Genomic DNA, 21,747 nt, shown 5'->3' with positions numbered 1-21,747 from the left:
ATAAAAAAGAAAGAATTAAAATACCACAAAAAATTAAATTTACGATTTAGCACGTAGTTTTTGAAATATTTTAATTATTTTATATAAAAAGTGTAATTTGAAATTATTTAAATATCACAAAACGCCAAAAACATGTTGCATGGCAAGAGTATTAAGAAAATTAAGAAAAAATTAAAAAAATTAACCTGGCAAATTTTATTCAAAACAAAATTCAATTAAAATTCAATTTAAATATAAAATTTTCAATTTTTTTTGAAAAATCATGGGAGAATTTATAATAAAGGAATTTAAAAGATTTTTGAAAAAATTCTTAAAAAGTTTTTAAGTTAATATTAAGTGTAACAACCAAATAAATTAATTTGATTAACAAAAATTGTTTTATAACCTTAAATTTAACAATAAAAATAAAATTTTAATAAAATAAAAACAAATATAATAAATCAGCAAGTAAAAGTCATAAAGAAACCATTAAAATTATTTTCTAACAAAATTGTGCCGTGTCCAAGAAAACAAAAAAATAAAAAAGAAAATTGTTATTGCTGAATAATAAAATATACAAAATAATTTCGAATAATAAAAAAAAGAAAATCAAGTAGGAAAGAAATAAAGAAATAAACACGAAAATAAAAGGAAAACGTTGACAAAAACAAAACGGAAATAGCTGTGATTCTGCTATATTGGCTACCGAATGGATAATGGGTATTTGTTTAGACACAGGTGAGTGGTAATTTTCCTTCCTTGTTTTCTTTTTTGTTTCTTTACTTCAATTCTCCTTTTCGTCATGTTTTTTTGTAATAATTTGTTTAAACACAAATCACTTGGAGTGGATAATATTGTACACAATTTCCTAGAGATTTTTAAGAAAGTAACTCTTATTATAGTTGTAAAGTCCTTGCCCTATCCCCTCTGTCTAAAGTCCTCAGCTAACGATTTATCTTCAAAATTGTCATCTTTTTAATATGATTTTAGAACAGTTCTGAAACGTATGTTTATTAAAAGATTTTATATAGTTCAAAGTTTTTATTCTGGCAACTAGTTCCGTGGAAGTTTAAGAAAACAAAAAACCTTTCTTCTTCGAATTTCAATAATTGGAACTTATTTTCAGAAATATTTAAAAAATGTTGACACTGTAAAATCCTGATCTCTTTAGTATATTTTTGAATACTGCTCAACTCTTGTACGGTCAAAACTAAATTCAAAAATATTTCGAACTAGCTATACTACCCTAGGTTATGTTAAGTTATCACTGGTAGTCTATTTCGGCTTTACTTGGGTCCATTATGATCCCTTTTGTAAAAACACTTGTAAGGAGAACAAAAAGAGAGATAGATAAGAGTCTAAAAAACAGAGACAGTAGCAAAGATAAAGGGAGGATAAGAGAAAGATTGTTGAGAAAGAGAAGACCAGGCCAACTGCCATCGATAAATAGTGTAACAGGTTCACACATCATTCTGACAAATTTATAAACGCCAGATGAAGTGATAATGGAATATTTCATAATTCGGACAATTCCGCCAGAGAAGGACAATCGCTGAGAAGTTGAGTAATAGACTCTTTTTCATCATCATTTTTGAAAGGTTAATTCTAAAACAAAAAAACACTATTTCGGCTTTACTTGGGTAAGGTAAACAAAAAGAGAGATAGAGAAGTGTCTAAAAAACAGACACAGTAGCAAATAACAAGAGGGGATGAGAGAAAGATTGTTGAGAAATAGAAGACTAGGCCAACTGCCATCGATAAATGGAGTGAGTAACAGGTTCACACATAATTCTGACAAATTTAAGAACGCCAGAAGACGTTCTAATTGAATATTTGACAATTTGGATAAATCGCCAAAATATGCCGAAATCGGGTCTCCACCAGAGCGGGATAATCGCTGAGAAGATGAGAGAGATAGACTCTCTTTCACCATCATTCTCGAAAGGTCAACACTTAAACAAAAAAAAACACTATTTCGGCTTTAGTTGGGTCCATTATGATCCCCCTCTAAAAATACCTTTAAGTAGAACAAAACAAAAGATAGAAAATAGTCTAAAAAACAGAGACAGTAGCAAATAAAAAGAGAGGATGAGAGAAAGATTGTTGAGAAAGAGATGACCAGACCAACTGCCATCGATAAATGGTGTAAGTAACAGGTTCACATACCATTCTGACAAATTTATGAACGTCAGAAGACGTTCTAATTAAATATTTGACAATTTGGATAGATCGCCAAATAGGCCGTTTCAAGCGTACGAAATCGCGTCTTCGGCAGGGCAGGACAATCTCAGAGAAGATGAGTAATTGTCTCTTCTTCAACCTCATTTTGACAACTCCTACAGAAATCGTTGAACGGGTAATGCAGTAATGCGTCTAGCATGGTTACCAAATCTACAGTGGCCAGTGATAATCGATATAAGCCTACTTAGTTGAGGTCTCTGGACACCAAGAAGATATTTATTTGGTGGAAGAAAAGATTCTAGCGATACCGAAGATATATAATATTGGAACTTTTTCACTAGAGACGGTACCGGAATACAATAAACAATATACTGATTTTTCGGTATAAGATCTATGATCTTAGCATGACCTATGGATCAGTGTTTCCACTTAATAGTTAGACTAAATTTGGCCGCAGTTGTCATAGCTAATTGCCTTACTAAAAGGTCGATACAGAGCCAGTTGAGCATAGAGAACAGCGCCTTTGAGGGAATCGTTCTGAGAACGCAGTAGATCTCTTGACCTTTTCAAGTTGTTGTCTATATCCATAACTGGATCAAAGAGCCTGTAAACATTTCTTGAATTTCCTACTCTAAAAAATCCGCCTAACAATTTTAAAGATTCTAACTGCAATAATTCTTCAAATTTTCCAATATGTAATATATGAATGATGCCAAACAAATTATTGCAAGTTCGACTTGCAATAATACTATCTACCTATGAAAAATATAAATATACAAACTGTTCCCAATTTATACGAAATTTTGTATTTAATACGTATATATAAGGTACCAAGTCGCCCATTAAAGTCCGTCCGTTATTCTCTAAATGTCAAAGTTCTTCGTGTAAAATTTGAAGATTCTACCTCTAATAGTTTCTAAGATATACGAATTTTTCAATTTCATTCATATGGGACCTCCACGGAAAATGAGAAATGTTATAATCACATTTTTCAACTAGCAGATTCGACGTCTATATTGGGGCATCTCGACCGATATATTAAAAAGAATGAGTTCCTCTATAATAAGAGAATGTGTTCCCAACACCCATATAGTTTTTGATCGTTTGACAGGTGTTTGTACAACAGATTATAGGAATAATTCTTAATTTAATCGTAGAGTCCGTAGAACTTTTTAATGTATGAGCCACTATTTTGGGCCTTCTTGAACGATATTTTCCTCTAAAATTAGGGAACTTATTCCCCACACCAGATCTTTTGGCCAGCAGATTATAGGACAAATTCTCAATTTAGCCGTAGATTACGTATGTGGACTAAAATTCTTGCAGAAGTATTTTATGTCTTGTTTAAGCAGAAGTACTTTAAACCAAATTTATATTCCTTCCACCAATTTAGAGAACTTGTTCCCAACACCCGTATATAATTTCTGACCGACTGGTAAGTGGATCATATGTCTTACAAATTAGAAATACTATCTTTTAAAACAATATTATTCATGTTTAATTAGATCCCACTTTAAAGATGGTCATTAGCTGGATAAGCACATTTAAATAGATCGTAACTTTTCGTCTTGAGATTAGGGTCTTTGACATTAGACTACAGTCATCTTCTTATCATCTAGATTACAAAAATTAAATATTTCTGTAGCAGTTGCCATTTGATATGTTCTTGATTATTTTGTGAACCAACTTCTAATAATGTTGATAGAGTTATTAAGTTGGTTTAGATTGAACAGAAAGTTGCTATAAGCAACATATCATGATGATATATAAGTAGTAGTAGGACGAAATCTTTAAGGTTTAATAGAGTTTAACAGGGTACAAACAGTCGAGCTTTAATGGTCTCAATGTGCGTATAAACGCTTTAGTATTCTATGCCCTCTACCAGCTAAACTCTGGCTTTAATTACAACACTTTTCTAGTAATAAGATATGTATCATATGGTATTAAGGCGATGAAACTCTGACCTTAATTACGACTCTTTTCCAGTGGTATGTTCTCGGGAACCACCGGTAGCGAAGGAGTTTTTATACTTGAAATTATGAGCATATGGTATAGAACTTTTTTTTTAAAAAAGTCGGTTATGGCTTTAATACCGTCTAAAAGTCTTGGATGTCAACTAAGGCACCGGATACGTTGAAACATAATTTATGCGAACTGACCAAAAGCGATTATAGGACATGTCATTTAAGTTTTCCTTGAAGCATTGGTAAGTTATAATCGATTATCGGATGTGCTTGATCGCATACCAGAGAACTTTGAAACACTGATAGCAGATAAATATGTCAAGTTGGAACATTAGAGCAACTACTGGGTCACAAATTGAGTCTGGAGTTTTATATTGAAGACCCAAAAACAGAAATAATATCTAATAACATTACTTGCTTACAGGCAAAAGTCAAAGCAGTAATTAGATTAGATTTTATGATAGCCAGAAGCCAATTTGTAGGATTGGATTAAAGGAAAGCTTACCTTTAAGAATAATCACTCAGAGATAAGATATACATCATATGGGCACCAGGCCAATCGGGACCAAATCAAAAGCTTTAAAAGAATGACAGGTTGAGGTACATAAAATGACGAACCCAACACCATTTGACGCAACGAGGTCTGAATGATAAAACGGTGGATAGAACCACTATGGAATGACCCAAACGAGAATAGGACAATAAGCGTATTCAGAGTAGAAACACACTGATTCAGGCGAATATATAGAGCATGTAGAGAGGAAACACTGGAGCACTTTTTTGCTATTGCCAGCCTTTTGTCGAAATAAGATTCCAATATTTTGGGAGTAATATTATTCCGGATATTAAAACTCCGAGAACACTAATTGAAAAATTTTTAAGAATCACAGACTTTTTTTTGAATGCCAGATAGATGCTTACAATGTGTGTTAGACAGTTATTTTGAGAGGAAGATGTATATACATCATATCCGAAGAAATACACCTATGCTTCTAACGGGCCTGTTGTGCGCTCCTTAAACAGTGAGGACTAAGCTTAGGAAGTTAAGCTGTTTAATAATTTCTCAAACATTTTCAGTACTGGAAACTGTATATAATAGGAAGCTAATATTCTTCCAATGATTATGCATATGGATAGTGAAAACTAGCCATCAGTTAGTTGTTCCTCCTTAATTGGAAAAAACCATTTCAAAAATTTTTTTTCTAACACTTGCCAATAATTGTCATTTATATAAACAAACATAAGTATTAAAATGAAATGAAGCAAATAATAAATTAAAGTCAAGGTCGTCGGATAATGATTACACTAATACATTTCAGCGAAAATTGCACCTGACTGTATTGCCTATTGAACACTTCCGTTCAATTATCACTTCCGCATGTCCTTAAACAAATACACATCTTAATAATGTAAATAAAACAAATGTTACATTTTAAAACCTTCTCTTGTTCTCACACTCACACTCTCCCTCACTCTCTCTATACACACGCATTTACATAATAATGACAAATTATTAAGTCGCTAGAAATGGTGTGGGATAGCCCGCTTAATAGTTGACCACCCAACCATGTTTACAATTCATTCATTCTTCTGGATATTATTAATAAAGAACGAAGGAAGGAAGAAGGAAAAGGGGTTGGTTGTTGTTACTTTTTTCCGACATCCGCTTATTTGTATACATGTGTTTTTATTATTATTTGTGTTTTTGTATGGGTGCAGGAATTTAGTTGTATTTTGTAGGTCTATGTTGTTGGTCAGTCATGTGGTCATGTAGTATTTACATGTCTGTTTTTTTTTTCCTCAAAATAACAGACCATTCCAATGTGTTCCAACTGATTTGTTGTTGTTGTTTTGAGTGATTTTTTTTGTTTCATTCCTCATATATACGACCTTGATCCTATTACATTTTATTCTATTGTTATTGTTGTGTTTTCCACTTTTTCCTTTATATTTCATTTTCTACTCCTTTTCTCCATTCGCTTTATGTGTGTGTGTGAGCTTTTTCCCTTTTTTGAGAGAGAAACACTAGTTGTGATGATTATCATACTAATTGTAAGTGGATAATTGTATCAAGTACTTGCTGCCTTGTGAATTATCGCTTTAATTCATTTGTTCATTTTGGGTTTTTTCTATTTTCGTTAAGTTTTTCACCTTGATTTGATTTTGAGATTTTTTTCGATTTGTATTTTTTTTGTTTATTAATTTTTTTATCGCGGAGAAATTTATTTAGGTCAGAACTGTTGCTTGCTTTAACAATTTCATTTGATCACTATGATTATATTTTAAATAAAGGAATTTTATATTTTTATACTATTTCCCTTCTGAAAATTGTTCCAAAATCTTTACTATTAGGACATTTAGCCTATTGCTACTCTCATGTTAAATTTTATACCGTTTAGAAACTCTAGATTCATTTTCAAAAAAATATTGATTATTTCTCTCTAAGTGTTCTAAAGCGATACTTTTCCCAAATTAATAGTTCTCTTTCGATCAAAATCAAAAGTTGTCGTTCGGGGCAAGAACTTGGCTTCAAATTTTATACCGATCGCATCAGCCATTTAGAAATAACAGATTCATTTCTAAAGATATTTTGATTCTCCCTCCCACTTAGTGTTCGAAATCGAAGCTTATCATAAAAATAATCGTTCTGTTTCAATCAAAACCAAAAGATGTTGGACCGACCAAGGTCTGGCCTATTCTTCTTGGCTTCTCGCTTGTCAAATTGAATACCGATCGCATCAGCTTAATCTCCAAAGAAGTTTTTGTTCTTCCACACATAGTGTTTTAATCAAAACCAAAAGATGTTGGAACGACCAAAGTCTGGTCTATTCTTCTTGGCTTCTAGCTTGTCAAATTGAATACCGATAGCATCAGCTGTTTAGAAATATGAGCTTAATTTCCAAAGAAATTTTGGTTCGTCCACACCATAGTGTTCTAATTCGTTCGTCCTGTTTCGATGAAAGCCAAAAGGTTTTGGATGAGGCAAGCTCGGGACTTTGTAAGTATTTGTGGGGATCATTTTCAAAATATAAATATGAATTCGCATCATTCGTTTGAAAACACTAACACTGTCCCACAATGAAGCTCATCCCAACGAAATCGTTTTGTTTTGGTCGAAACAAACATAAGTCAGACAGGTCAAGAAATAGACTCTTACTTCTTTCTTGAAAAGATTTCAATAGGAACATGAAACCTTTTTTGAATATGACGTATTCATATCTGACGACATAATCTGTGCATTTTTCGCCGAAGTCAGGAATGTCGAGTGTTTAAAGTGAGCACCTGCCTTGACGGCCTTACCCCACGGTGGTTTTTTCGACCACTGGGTAGACTTGAGAACGATCTACCATCGCCCCTTTGTTCTTCAATGAAGAACGCCGGTGGCAATTTTTGTACATTGGTTCTAACCGGTCCAAGCACAATTACTTTGCTGGAGTACTCGAGCTATCTAATCTCTTGACCATTGGACGGCCTCTGTTGATTCGGCAACAGCACCTAGAGACGTAACCGGTAGACCGAAGTACGACCATCAATAAGCCGTAGACTTTATTCTTACTCACAGATACACACTGTGGTAATTCTGATATAAACAGAGTAAACCCTGAACATATCTGGAAAAGAAAGGAAAATTCAATGGTATCAAATGTATATGACCTTTCATCCATCATCATTCAACCCAGCACACATATATACGACAAATTCATAAGAGAAAAACTTACGACACATTCATTTGGTAGACGGGTGGGGTAAGGCCCGCCGAACCTCACCTTCATCCCGTACCATATACAATTAATACCAACTCATTTCCAACGCTTAGTTCCACAGTCACTCGACTGCGGGGTATCTGTTGTTCTCGGCAACAGCACCGAACTTATTCCGAAATATTGACTATTATCATGCATCAGTCTTTTAACCGCCATTTACTCTCCCCGCGAATTTGGGTTTAAACCACAGCCACTACGTGGATCCCGAAGTAACATCAACCAACTGACCAGCCAGGACATAGTCCTGTGGGCAACTGGCCACCCGTAGTGCCAGATTATGCGGTGCTCTGGTCTGACCCCTGACATGGATTCGCTGAAGTCAACTGAATTCGGCGATGATCTGGCCAAATTTCAGCATCATATAACTGATCGGACTGCATTAATCCAACCATCTAAAGAGCATGGTCTTGGTGCCATTGATATTTGGCTTTGGTCGATTGATTTTTCTAGGCTACCCATAGGATCTTTTAAGATTCAGTTTATCATAATGCAGCCACTTTTCAACGCAAGTAAAAATTGGTTTTAAAAATACTTTTACAGCTTTCAAGCAGCATTGCAGATTTGCAAAAACTTCATCGGCTTCAATTCGTATGGTTCTCCATTTGCATATTTTGAAAGACTTTAGCTTTTTACAAGCTCTTCATGAGTTTTGACAAAAATCTTCATGGTATATTTCATGGATTTCAATCATGTACCATGTCAAGATCATACCAATTCTGCACAGAACAAAACAACTCCAGCACGTTGAATCCAATTAAAGAAGTATGTTTCTCTTTGTGTTCTTTTCCCTGTCTTTCCGACTGCAACAGTGATCGTTGAAGGGAGCTCATGCTGACTTGCATGTCTGGCTATTGTCCTAGTGTCCTGTTATTGCTAATATTAGCATCGATATATCCCACATACTTCGGAGTCTTGACTTTTCTCTCTTTCTTGCACGTTCTTTCGGCAAAGATTCCAATTGCTAGACAGGCGACCCAGCCTTGATATATCCTTTTTGCACTGTCTTACTAATAGGGGAGCCAGGGTAAGGGTAGTGTAAGAGTTAAACGAAAGAAATGTCGTTTGTCTATCGACAAAGATTCCTATGTTGCCGCGAATAAGAAAATCGATGTAGAATGGGCAATCATATAGAAGATCTTTAACCGATTATTTTTTGTCTAAATATGGGTTTTCCAAAAAAAATCGAATGTCTAAGGATCCTTTTATAAAACATTCTTTCCAATTTCATTTCGCGACTTGATGGCGTTCGAAAGATACATTAGGCAAACTTATGAACTTGACCAACACCAGAGACATTGCTAAGGATATAATCTATCTGTTGCCTCTAAATTGTTCTACGAGACGTCATAGCTGAACTGGCTCATGCTTTGAAATCGTTTCATGACTAACCTGAGGTGTAAGTTTCATAGAATCAGTAATTGTAAGAGAAGACTCTCAAAATTATGATTCATCAAGAACTCTCCAATCAAAATTACGTTAAAGTATTTGAGTTTCCTTGGAAATTTCAAAAAATCCAACTGAGGCATTCAACATTCTTAGGATTCCATATCTTTTAATAAATAGTAGCATGTCATAACGTCTCAAAATAGGAACTTTGCCTAATTACTCGAACAATGTCTTACCGTAGTAGCCTCGTTGGGGAATGACAGGTGTCATCAGTAAAGCTCAATCAAACAAAGGAGAAGGCAATCACTTCGTTGAACCGATAGAGAGGCGGAAAAACAGCCCATTGATGCTATGAAGAATGCCATGTGGATAGTATTATCCCAATCATTACATTCCTGGACGTCTTATATTCGTCCAACCACACTACTGAGATGGCTTATGTTGTAATTGGTGGTTCAAAAACCCCAGATCTATATTTAATTAGCTAGACTTATTTCAGTGGCCACAAGGACCTGCTGTAATAAGTTGAGCATGTTTGGGGTTAACTCCAACTCAACCATGTAGGAAAATCGCCGATAAATTTAAGATTATGGTATTAAAACTCCACCAACACTTGTACCATCACTCATTCCTTTTGACATCTCCAAAGATACAACTATAGATCACTCTCCTCCATCAGATACAAGTATCTGATGGTACATCTGACTCCAACACATACACAATCTTTGAATTATCTCTGTGATTTGTATCGCATTTAGAAATTAGGAGCGGTAACAGAAACTTATCCTGAAAATTTATATTACATCGTGTATCAATTTTTTAACTAAGCTCACGGTTCCCGCAAATTTTGGAAGAAACCTTAACCAACTGACCAGTCGGTACAAAGTCTTGCGTGCAACTGGCCACTAGTGGCCGTAGTACCAAATTATGAGATGCTCTGGTTCGACCCCATGTAAAGTAATTACATGCAAAGGCGGAGGATACATTTGAACATCACTAGTCAGGATATAATGGTGAATTTCTGAGGCCAGATTCTGTGTTAAAAATTGGTCGGCCTGTGTAATCTGACAATCCAACAAGTGGGTGATCAAAATAACATTCATGTCTTTGGAAGGTACATTTTGCAATTTGCAATGACAATTAGTTTAGTCCTTTGGTCTGTTTTCTAAGACAACATACTTCCACTTTTAGCCATAACTTTGGTATGTTCAGTTTTTTCGAGTATTCAAAACGACTTTTAGCCTTAAATCGATTTGACACTTTCTGTGAGCATAGTTTAGGGAAAACCTTTTTAAAAAATATGAAATAAAAGGAAACATAAGAATACTCCCATCATGTTACATACATAGCATGAGGCACGTGTTCATTTGGCAGTTCATATGTAATTAATTAATATGTATTTTGTTTTTGGGACATTGTAGTCACTTGACCATGAGAATATTAAAGAAAGAAAGAACAAAAACCTTAAAAAATAGAGAAAGTTTTTGATTTTATTCTGTTTAATAAGAACTACAAGGGTTACCAAATATTTAAGACAATGAACAACCCATTACACTGCTGTCTCTCTTTTCCGAAACATTTAGGATAAATTCATTCAGTTAGTCTCACAGTCATAACTTGGTAACCGAACTGTATTTATACGGAAATATTTCATTTACCGTACATCAGTCTTTAAACCAACATTCTTCTCCTACGATTCTGGTTTAAAAAGCAGACCCTAAGGAAAATGGACTCAGGGAATAGCAGACAACGGAACAAAACCTTTGAGCTCGTCTAGAAATGTTGGTTGCAACTATCTTTCTGCGGATTCCAGTAACATCAACATGACATAGAAAGAATGCATATTATAATCGTACTTTTCCCCGCTTAAACTATTATTTATTTAGATTTTACACAATTTCCAATTCAACACAATTTTCAGAAATTGTTTCGCTACCCCTTGGCAACTCTACTCTCATCCTTAAGATATGCTATTCTTTTAATTTTTATTTACACATACTCAAAAAAACAATTGTTTCCTAAAAATGTGAAATACATATTTGTGTTGATATGAGTGCGTGTGTGTGTGTGTGTATGAAAAAATGTGAACATAACGGTAATAGAAATAAACTAAATTTTGAATATGACGGCTATAAAAACTACAGCAACAAACTAACGTGAGAATTGTGCCATAAAAAAAAGTCAAGCAAAACAAAATAGAAAATAAGAAAGAGAGAGAACACAACAAAAAACACGAAACACCATAAATTGTTATTAAATAAAAAACAACAATAAAATTTTTGTAAATAAAAAAAAAAACGAAAACACACAAAAACTAAAATAACGTAGAATTAGTCCTTGCGTGTTCATGGATGTTCATTGACCACCAAAATGCAATCGAATAAATTGTACAATTGTTGTTCTCATATGTAGAACGAACTAAATACTATCTAACTCGTACCTACTCCATTTCCCCCCCACCTTACACCTCTAACTTACCGGGGCACTTTTAAATGACAATCCTGTGAATAGTAGACAAACACTTTTTTATACGTGGCTAAATAACAACAAATAACAGATATATACGACATTCAAAGCAAAAAAAAAACATGTCAATTAAATCGTTTGACTAAATGAATGACTGACTGACTCGGAGTAAAACAACAACAGGCACATGAAAAATGACAACAACAAATGGTAAAATAGAGGAAATCAATAATAACATGAACTGAAAATGAAAAACCTTTTCATCTGTACATGAGTACACGATTTTCCATTTGTCATGTGTGTGTGTACATGTGTAGTTGTTCGCTGTCTGTATTTTTATTAGTTTTTCTAAAACGATTTTTAAATCTAAATTTAAATCGATTTGAAAATTACAGTTCTTTGTAGTGTATAAACACTTTAAAATAAATTTATTGTAAAATACATATTTGTCTGCATTATAATTATTTTCTCGAATGTTTTTTTTTTTATTTTGTAATGGAAAGGAGAGATATTTTAAAAAATGTGATAAATAATATCAAAATCCTGCATTTTGGCGCCTAAATGAAAGCTATGTAGAGTTTGGATTTTGAATAATATCAGTTGTATTGGATAGATAGATAGATAGATAGATAGATAGATAGATAGATAGATAGATAGATAGATAGATAGATAGATAGATAGATAGATAGATAGATAGATAGATAGATAGATAGATAGATAGATAGATAGATAGATAGATAGATAGATAGATAGATAGATAGATAGATAGATAGATAGATAGATAGATAGATAGATAGATAGATAGATAGATAGATAGATAGGTAGTTAGTTAGTTAGGTAGTCAGTTAGATAGTTACTTACTTACTTAGTTTTGTTTTAAATTAGCAACAATATTTCACAAAATTTGCAAAGTTTTAAATCAAAACTCTATCTTTTTATCATTGCAGCATCAAAATTAATTAATAAAATCTTATTTACTCCCGGTCCAACTGCTCAATATGCAATGTCCCGTTAGAATCTGCAATTTAAGTTTATTTAATCTTAGTAAGTCTAAATTTCTTTCCTAAAGTTTGTCACCGTAAACTTCCTAATCATATGCAAATATTAATTGTGATGGCACTTAGGTAATAAAAGTTTTTGCATATTTTCATATAATTGCACCTTTTTTTCTGAAAAGTTCTTCACCAACTATTTCAATAGCCGTCTTTCTGGTTTATGAATTAATTTATCATATAGTCTATTCTACAGACTATTGACTACTCTTTTGCACAATCTATTAAGGAGTTTCTTGTCTAGTCTATACTAGTCTTTCATATAGTATAACATATAGTAGATATTTTAGTCTAGTATACAGACTTTTGACTTCTCTATTGACCAGTATATTATCTAGTCCATTAACTAGTCTATCGTATAATCTATCTATTTCTCTAGTATATAGACTAGAATTACTGTATAGACCAGTCTCTTGAGGAGTCTGCTGTATAGCCTGATCTATTAACTAGCCTGTCGTATGGTCTATTTCCTAGTCTAGTATACACGTATTTGACTACTTTATTGGCCAGTCTATTAAGATGTTTATTGTCTAGTTTATTGACTAGTCAATAGATTAGTATATTGCCTAGATTCAGTCTGTAGACAAGACATTGGTCTGCAGACTAAATCTATGAAATGGTACCCCTATGGACTATTGGATTTCTTCCTATGGACAAGCATACATTTTCTATCAAAACAGTAGGTGTGTCCGTTTTATAACTATTCCTACGCTTGATTCAGTTTGCCTTTAATGAAGTTATTGCTTTTTATTGAACTCAAGAATACCAATATTGACTTGGTCTATTGATTATACAGATTACCTAGTATTTGTTTTTCAGGCTTGGCAAATAACTTATGAATCTCTTTATTTCTAATAATTTTAAAACATTTAACAAACTTAGTTATCAAACTCTTAAACTTAAACGTGTATTAAGTAATAACAGAAACTTTATTTAAAAGTTAATTCTTACTTGTATTCACACTAAAAGTTTTACAAGATACTTGATACAAAGTTACTAAAAACTTTATAGTAATTTCATGCCATTTTTAGTTAAAAACAAAACTAAATAAAATGATATTACGTTTACACCGGAAACACTTACTTACTTACTTTCATGCACATACATTTACATATTTAAATAAACATATACCATGTAATAGTAAATACAAAATGACTGTTGATTTTCTGCATGTTTAAGTTTATTTTTTTACATTTTTTTTTCACTAATTTATTTTGCCTTATATTTTAGTTGTATTTGTTTTATTAATGTCTGCAGGAAGCAAAATACTTGTAAATTACAATTAAAATGTTTAACAACACGTCAACACGAATTGTAATCGTTTTTCCGCAATTTAACTGATGATTAATGCCTCCACCTTTTTATTTCCGGTTTAACGGTTATTTTTTTGTTTTTTATGATTATCCTTAAATACACAAATATGTAAAAATGGGGCTGGTTTTGCAATTATAAACTTAAGAAATCTCTTTAAATTAAATTTAATAGTTTTATTATTTTATTAACATTTTACAACTCTTAATAAGAGGTCAGGAAATTGAATACAATAGGGAGGGGTAAAGGTAATATATTGGGCGAAATTTCATTATGACATTTAAAATCATAAATTTCTTAGTTATAATCTGCTGACATTTGTCCAAAAGTGTTGAAATAAGCCGATAATTAAAATTTCTTATTCGATAATTTCTGCCACTTAGAACGACAACATACGTATTAGTAATTTGCATTATTTAAAATTACTTAGCAGTTCGACGGTACAGTCCCGAACTGACCACTTAACCTACCACTTGTGGTGGCCCCCAGCCACCTGACTACACAGGTGACCAACCATTTTTACATGGGCTTGTCCTACGAGGAAGTCAATCGTCACTCTGCACCCTACAAAGAGACAGACTGTCGAGAGTTTTAACGTGAGTATCTGCCGTGTCGGCCTTATCCCACTGTGGTCTTTTTCATCCACAGGGTAGACTTGAGAACGGTCTACTACCATCGCCCCTTTGACTTCAATGAAGACTCAGGTGGCAATTTTTGCACATTGGCTATGACGGTCCATGCGCAAGTACTTTGCTGGAGTATTCGAGCTATCTAATCTCTTGCCAAAGTAGTCACGTTGAAAGACAACCACACTACTATGGCTCTGTTGATTCGGCAACAGCCGGTGGACCGAAGCACGATCCATCAATAAGCCGTAGACATTGTTCTTACTCACAGTGACACGCTGTGGTAAGTCTGATATGAACAGAGTATACTCTGAACATATCTGGACAAGGAAGGAAAATTAATCGGTATCACTTGTATATGATACCTTTCATCCATCATCATTCAACCCAGCACACATCTCATTTATTCGACACATTCATAGAGAAAAACATACGACACACTCATTTACACATAAGGGTGGGTGAGGCCCGCATACCTCTACATTCACTCCGTATCATATACAATTGACTCCAACCCATTTCCAACGCTTAGTCCCACAGTCACTCCTCTGTGGGGTATCTGTTGTTTTCGGCAACAGCACCGAACTTATCCCGAAATATTGACTATTATCATGCATCAGTCTTTTAACCGCCACTTACTCTTCCCGCGAATTTGGGTTTAAACCACAGCCACTACGTGGATCCCGAAAGAACCTCAACCAACTGACCAGCCAGGACATAGTCCTGCGGGCAACTGGCCACCCGTAGTACCAGATTATGCGGTGCTCTGGTCTGACCTCTGGCAATCTATGCAAGGACTAAGCCAAACAGTAGACTGTAATCAATTTTTCAGTCCCGGTCAGATTGGTCACCTCTATATACCCCGGGATTGCAATAACACCAAGGCGGAGGTCTCGCCAAGGCAACATGCCCCCGGGGGGACCTACAAAGAGACAGTAAAGAGACGATTGCATCCGCTATCGCTTACAAAGGGGACAATAAAGTGTGACGAAAGACCAAAAACATACGAATTGGAATCAGCCAGGTGGTAAAATATTAATGGAACTAAAATTTAAAAATTTCAAGTGTCTACTCTCTAGATTACTATGGAACAATAATGTGACGATTGACCCGAAATATATAAATTTGCTACACCCTACAAAGAGACAGTAAAGAGACGACTGTCTCCGCTCCCGCTTACAAAGAAGACACTAAAGTGACGACTGTTTTCATTCTCGATTACAAAGGGTTCATTCATGACGAATAACCCAAAACATACGAATTACGATCATCCAGGTGTTTAACTATTAGTGGAAATTACTGTCTTTTTCGTATGCATTGACTCTTTGTCGAACTGCTGGGTATATACTTTCCAAGTACTATGAATGATGATGATTTAATAAATACTAAAATTGTCATAATCATTTGTTTGTTTTTCTTTTCACATTTCTAAGAATATTTATACCATTAAATGGTAACATTGTCTTACAATAATAAAGAGTTTAGTGAAAATATCATTACATTCTAACATGTGTAGTTATTGTAATTATCTCTGAATATTATATTACATATTTACTTACGATTTTATTATAAAAAAAAAACAGATACGGGGTGGAATAATTTCGCAAATAACCCCTTGAAACGCATGTCTTTCTTTTGATTTTATGGTTTTCCCTGCATTGCAATGTGTTAGAGGTCACACACGCAATTCATACTGAGACATTGATCCAATTAATTGATAGAGTTAAATATCCAACTGGGTAATTTATAAGTGTTTTTTTCTGGTTTCATATTTGGTAACTAGTATTAAGAATAAATTCATTATTAGTTCTTATACTATTTTTTTATTCTTAACACAAATCTGTCAAAATATATATTATATGGCCGAATGGTTTTCGAGATATGGATTCAATTATTAAGCAATTTCTTCACTTACATTTGCTGTCAATCAGTTAACACGCCTACAGAGTTAACTCGTTCTAGTTATAGAAACAATATACTTGCGAAGCCTTTTTTAGACATCTAAGGTGCCTTCAATACTACTTCTACAATTGAACAATCTCTCCCTAACTAAAATGTTGAAAAGTATCTTAGCAACTGGTTTGTAACAATATTGAAATCTAGAATAGTTGCAGCAAGTCTTGGTCCAAGCTGTTGGATCGAGGCACACCACGTGACTGCGCAATCTTTCCACTACTTTGACTCTTTGTTGTTAAAACGATTTTTAGCGAAATCAACAATTTTTGCTTGCGCGGGCAACGCAACTGAAATTCGGAATGTTTCTAGAAATGATCAATAATATTATGTTTAATTATCTAATAGTCCTACTCAATAAATGGGCCACAGACTGTGTAAAATGACAAAAATGGTAGTCTTTACGAAAAATAAAAAACTTTTCTTCCAGGAAATTCCCTTATTAAAAAATACTAAATATTTAGGAATTGCACAGGCCGATAAACTTTTAACCCAGAGACTGATGTACAGTCCATATCTGGGATTCAAGATCTCAGATTCAGGTAGTGTGAAAAACGCCTTTTTTGAGACATTATAACAGCGCCAAGACAACTTGATTTATAAAATACTGTTTGTCATCTGAAAGTTTCTTCAATTAGATTTAAAATGAAAGCCTAACATCTGATATATATCTCTCTCATCTTTTTCGAGATATATATGACAAAAACTCTTTTTTATTAAAGCTACGTTCACAATGGCGGAGTACTCTACTCTGGAGTGAATTAAAAAGAGCTAGTCAAATTTAAAATATAGTTGATAAAAAGAAAAAGAAATACAATTTACTGAAGAACTTTATCATTGTGAACGTAGCTTAAACATTACTAGTTACTTGTTTAAAAATCTGCTCTAGTTGCTGAGTTATCATCCTATGAAGTTGACGGACGGATAGACATCATTATGTCGATTTGAATATTGTAGAGTAGATGTGAATCTAGCAACTTTGATAGTTATAAATAATATTTAAAATAAATAATATTCTACGCACTATAGTATTTTAGGAATATAACGTTTATTCAAACTTTGGGACACGATATCTCAGCGTGGTTTAAGCCTTTAAAAAGGTATAACATGGACTCAAAGTTTCGCCTTTTTTCCAAATTTTGTTGGCCCATGTTATTCTAGACTCTTAACTGTCATGTTAACTAAACGATCAACATAAAGTCTAAAAAATAACAATCGCCTATTACAACTGTTGTGTCTGGTTCGGAATAAAATTGGGGCTTAATAAATGTATACACAAACAATTATAGTACATCATATTCTTACATATGGATCTCTTGTATGATGGACTTCAACTATAAAGAAATTTAGGGTTAAGCAACTATAGAATGATCAGAGGTCTGTATTTATTGGAATAACTGGTGATCTAAGAACTAGTCCTTCATAAGATTTTAACATATTATTAACAATATCTATCTGCAAGCAGCATATGGATGTTGGAAATCGAGAACGAGAATCGAGAATGCCAGTATTTTAAATCAACTGGCCCCAATTTTCGAGTCAGCACATATAGAGTTTCTTTGAGAAATGATTTTATTTGTGTAATCACCCTACTGATCGAATATTTATATAGATAGCTTAAACATGAACCTGCCGTTTTGATTTTGATGTCTTCTGTGAAAAAGTTGAGATAGGTTTCTTTTAACATTTTCAAATTAAAACATGTCAAATCTGACTGTATTACCGCCCTCAAACAAATACGAGCTGTATTACCAACATATTACTGCTTTATTTATGAACTGATTTTGCTGATTTTCAATAGGAAACTTCTCGAAAGCATGTCTGACAGAATTATTGAAGATTTGGATCTCGAAGATATCTGGAGTCTTCAGAAAATTGATTTCAACAGACAGACGGACAGACAGACAGACAGACAGACGGACAAAACTTAATCGACTCCACTATCTATAATTATCCAGAATATATATACTTTATAGGGTCGGAAAATTATATTATAGAAATTAAAAACGGAATGACAAACTTATATATACCCTTCTCACGAAGGTGAAGGGTATAACTAGGGTTTTTCAGACAAAAGTATTTGCAATAATGTCAGCCTGTAGAATATTTTATGGTTATAATATTCAGAGTAATATAGGAATATAAGTCAGACAATGTAAAAGGTATTTGTCAAGACTAGATCACCTGACTGACATTACCTTAATAGGGGTTTCTGCTTAAAGCAGATGTGCAGATCTTTCAGTAGCAACTCCGTTGGGTTCTATCAAGAGTAGTAGTTTTCAAAAAAAGTATAAAGCAGAACACGCGTAGAGGGATCAAGTAAATGCAACTTCTAACCCGGACACTGGGCGCTTGGCAGACATGCAGGTCGGCTTAGTCTTTCGCTCAATATAGACATGAAAAATAAAGAAACAGTCTTCCACATTCTCTATGAATTCTTTACTACATCTGCAGAGAGAAATAGATCCTATCCAACTTCTAGGAGCAATCTTGATATAAAGCTACATCTGACAAGTGAAGCGGCCCTAGCAAAAGGGAGTCGTTTCGACACTACTCTATAACACACTCGATATATTTAGAGTCTCTTTAAGATTCTAAGATTGTCATACTTCAGTATATTTAAAAGAGATAATAAACTCCTGGGAAATCTTTCCAGTTTTCGCGTTTCAAACTTGAGGTTAAACTTATAAAAAGGAAGAATATATAAAAGTATTCACATTTATATCAGTGCTGTTTCCTTAAACTTTAAGACTCGATATGTCGAAAATAATTAGAATAGATTGGAAGGTAGCGCAGCTAAATCCTTTATTTTTTTGTTTAATTAAAAGTAAATCTATTAACTAGAAATTAATTAATACATTTTATCAATACTTTTTCAGATGCCAGTGCAGCTCAAGACACCGGCGAACAAGGCAACGAATGGAATCGTACACAGAATCAAAACAGTGCCAGCGGCGGCGGTGGACGCATAGGTGCCGGCTCGGCGAATACAAACGTTATCGATATGCAAAATGCTGGAAAAATAAAATTCGATCCACCCAAAGTCCCAGTGATATTTGTTTTAGGCGGCCCAGGTAGTGGCAAAGTAACCCACTGCGATACATTCATGCAGGAACGCCGTGGGGTAACACACATCAATATGATGGATCTCTTACAACAATATGCCATGGGGAACGGTACAAAAGAATTCATTTCATTACTCAACTAATAACTGTTATACATGTTTACCTTTTTTTTAAATTTATTCTTTAGATATGCAAGATTTTTCCCAATTATCATCGAAAACTGTAACCGAAGTTTTAATGTTAGAAATGAAAATGGCTCCAGCTGCCAAAGCATACCTTATCTCAGGATATCCACGTTCAATGCGAGATGTTGTCGAATATTCCGAGAAGGTAAAGTTTTTAATAAAAAAGAAAATTAATTTTAAAGCGAAAAAACAACAAATATACAGAAGGGTGTTTCCCTGTAGTTTATAAGTCCGTTGGATATTCGTAACAAAAATATTTGTTTTAATACCCAAAGAAAAACACAATTGACATGAAAATGAAAATTGTTGTAATGAAAAAGAAAATATGAAAAGAAGCCTTCTCCCACCGGCTTTGTAAAATACGAACTGCGTTCGTTTGGTCGCTAGAGTTCTATTCAATTATTTACACAATAAATTGTAATAAAGTTTCAGTGGCCCAGTTGTTTCCAAAATCTCTAGTTGTGTTTTACCACCATATCTAACCCCAACCCCATTATCCTAGGACTTTGGTTTTGTTGTGTCTTTATTTTGTTGTAGTCGTCGCTTTTTTTTTGTCTAAACAAAAAGTTTCTTTTAATGTTTGTTTTGTTGTTGAAGAACATTCAAACTGGTGAATTAATTAAAATGTTTAATTATTAATGAAACATTCATCATTAATAATGACCACCTGAACTGAATTGGCTCTGAGAAGGACGGACGGTTTTTTTTTGTGAGGTGAATAAACAATCAATTCTGTTCATAATCAATTCTACTAAATACTTTTCTACATATTCGGTAAGTAGTGGTCAGCTTGTTTGTTTGTGAGTGTTTGTGTGTGGGGAACCCTCCTCCCCCTTGGCACTAGTTTAAATTTCCGTCACTTAGCATGTTTCGATTGTTTGTTTGTTTGTTACTTGTGTGTGGGCGTTTCTTTGACATTTTCATAAATTGTGGGAAAACTACCAAGAAGTTTTTCTTTCAAAAAGGATATTTTACATTTAAAATATTTATTAATTTAAAGAATTTTTAAACAGCATGTCAAAGACCAATAACAAGACTTTCTCAAGGTCATAATAAAACTACCACCCTTTATTTGATTTTTAATGTTTTTGGCTTTATATTTAATTCATGAAAAATGCTCGAGTTTCTTTATTTATAAATCTTCTATATATATAAAAGAGTAGCGTTACTGACTGACTGATTCATCATCGCACAGCCCAAACGGCTGAACCTTGAATCATGAAATTTTGACAGTAGATGTGTTTTTGGTTATGTAGATCTACTAAGGAGGTATTTTTGGAAATTTGCACATTTACGGGTAAAAAGGGGAAAAACGGGTAAAACAGGTTTTCTTAAATACCTTACATAATATTAGTGATACAAGAAAAATTTTAAATGCACCTGTATATACTCTTAAAATGAGCAGATGGATGTCTGGTACTTTTTTGAAATTCGTACATTTAAGGGGTAAAAATGTGTAACAAAGGTGATTTTGGTACCTTTTTCAGCCCTTTATAACTTTTAAACTAATTAACATAATCAAATTTTTCTAAATATTTTGGATACATCTCTCAAAATTATGAGACACCTGTTTCGTACTTTTTTAAAATTCAGTCCTTTTTGGGTGTAAAAAGCGAAAAGGGGAAACATTGTACTCTTTTTATTAGTACTTTCCACTTAGGTAAACATTATTCCACTTTTGGTACTTTTTCTTCCTTAAAATGATACTCTATGTATGTTCTTGAATATAAACTGAAAACACATGATTATTAAACATACACGGTCCTCATTGAATAAGATCCTTTAAGAGACAACTTTTTAGTACATTTTATCTCA

At 33.6% G+C, this 21,747-nt stretch overlaps 1 protein-coding gene across 2 annotated transcripts in view; it reads left to right on the top strand.

Moving 5' to 3' along the window:
* Positions 1–585: 585 nt before the first annotated feature.
* Positions 586–21,747, top strand: part of LOC111691083 (adenylate kinase isoenzyme 5) — a 30,031-nt gene continuing 8,869 nt past the window's right edge. For both annotated transcript variants that reach the window (XM_046956255.1, XM_046956254.1), the window contains exons 1-3: positions 586–717; positions 19,562–19,858; positions 19,935–20,077. In XM_046956255.1, coding sequence (XP_046812211.1) covers positions 696–717; positions 19,562–19,858; positions 19,935–20,077 — 462 coding nt within the window. In that variant the 5' untranslated portion in view covers positions 586–695. The remainder of the gene's footprint in view (positions 718–19,561; positions 19,859–19,934; positions 20,078–21,747) is intronic.

Source organism: Lucilia cuprina, chromosome 2 (assembly GCF_022045245.1).
Source record: "Lucilia cuprina isolate Lc7/37 chromosome 2, ASM2204524v1, whole genome shotgun sequence".
NCBI lineage: Eukaryota > Metazoa > Arthropoda > Insecta > Diptera > Calliphoridae > Lucilia > Lucilia cuprina.
Note: the sequence above shows the minus strand (reverse complement) of the source record. Positions and strands in the feature narration are given on the sequence as shown.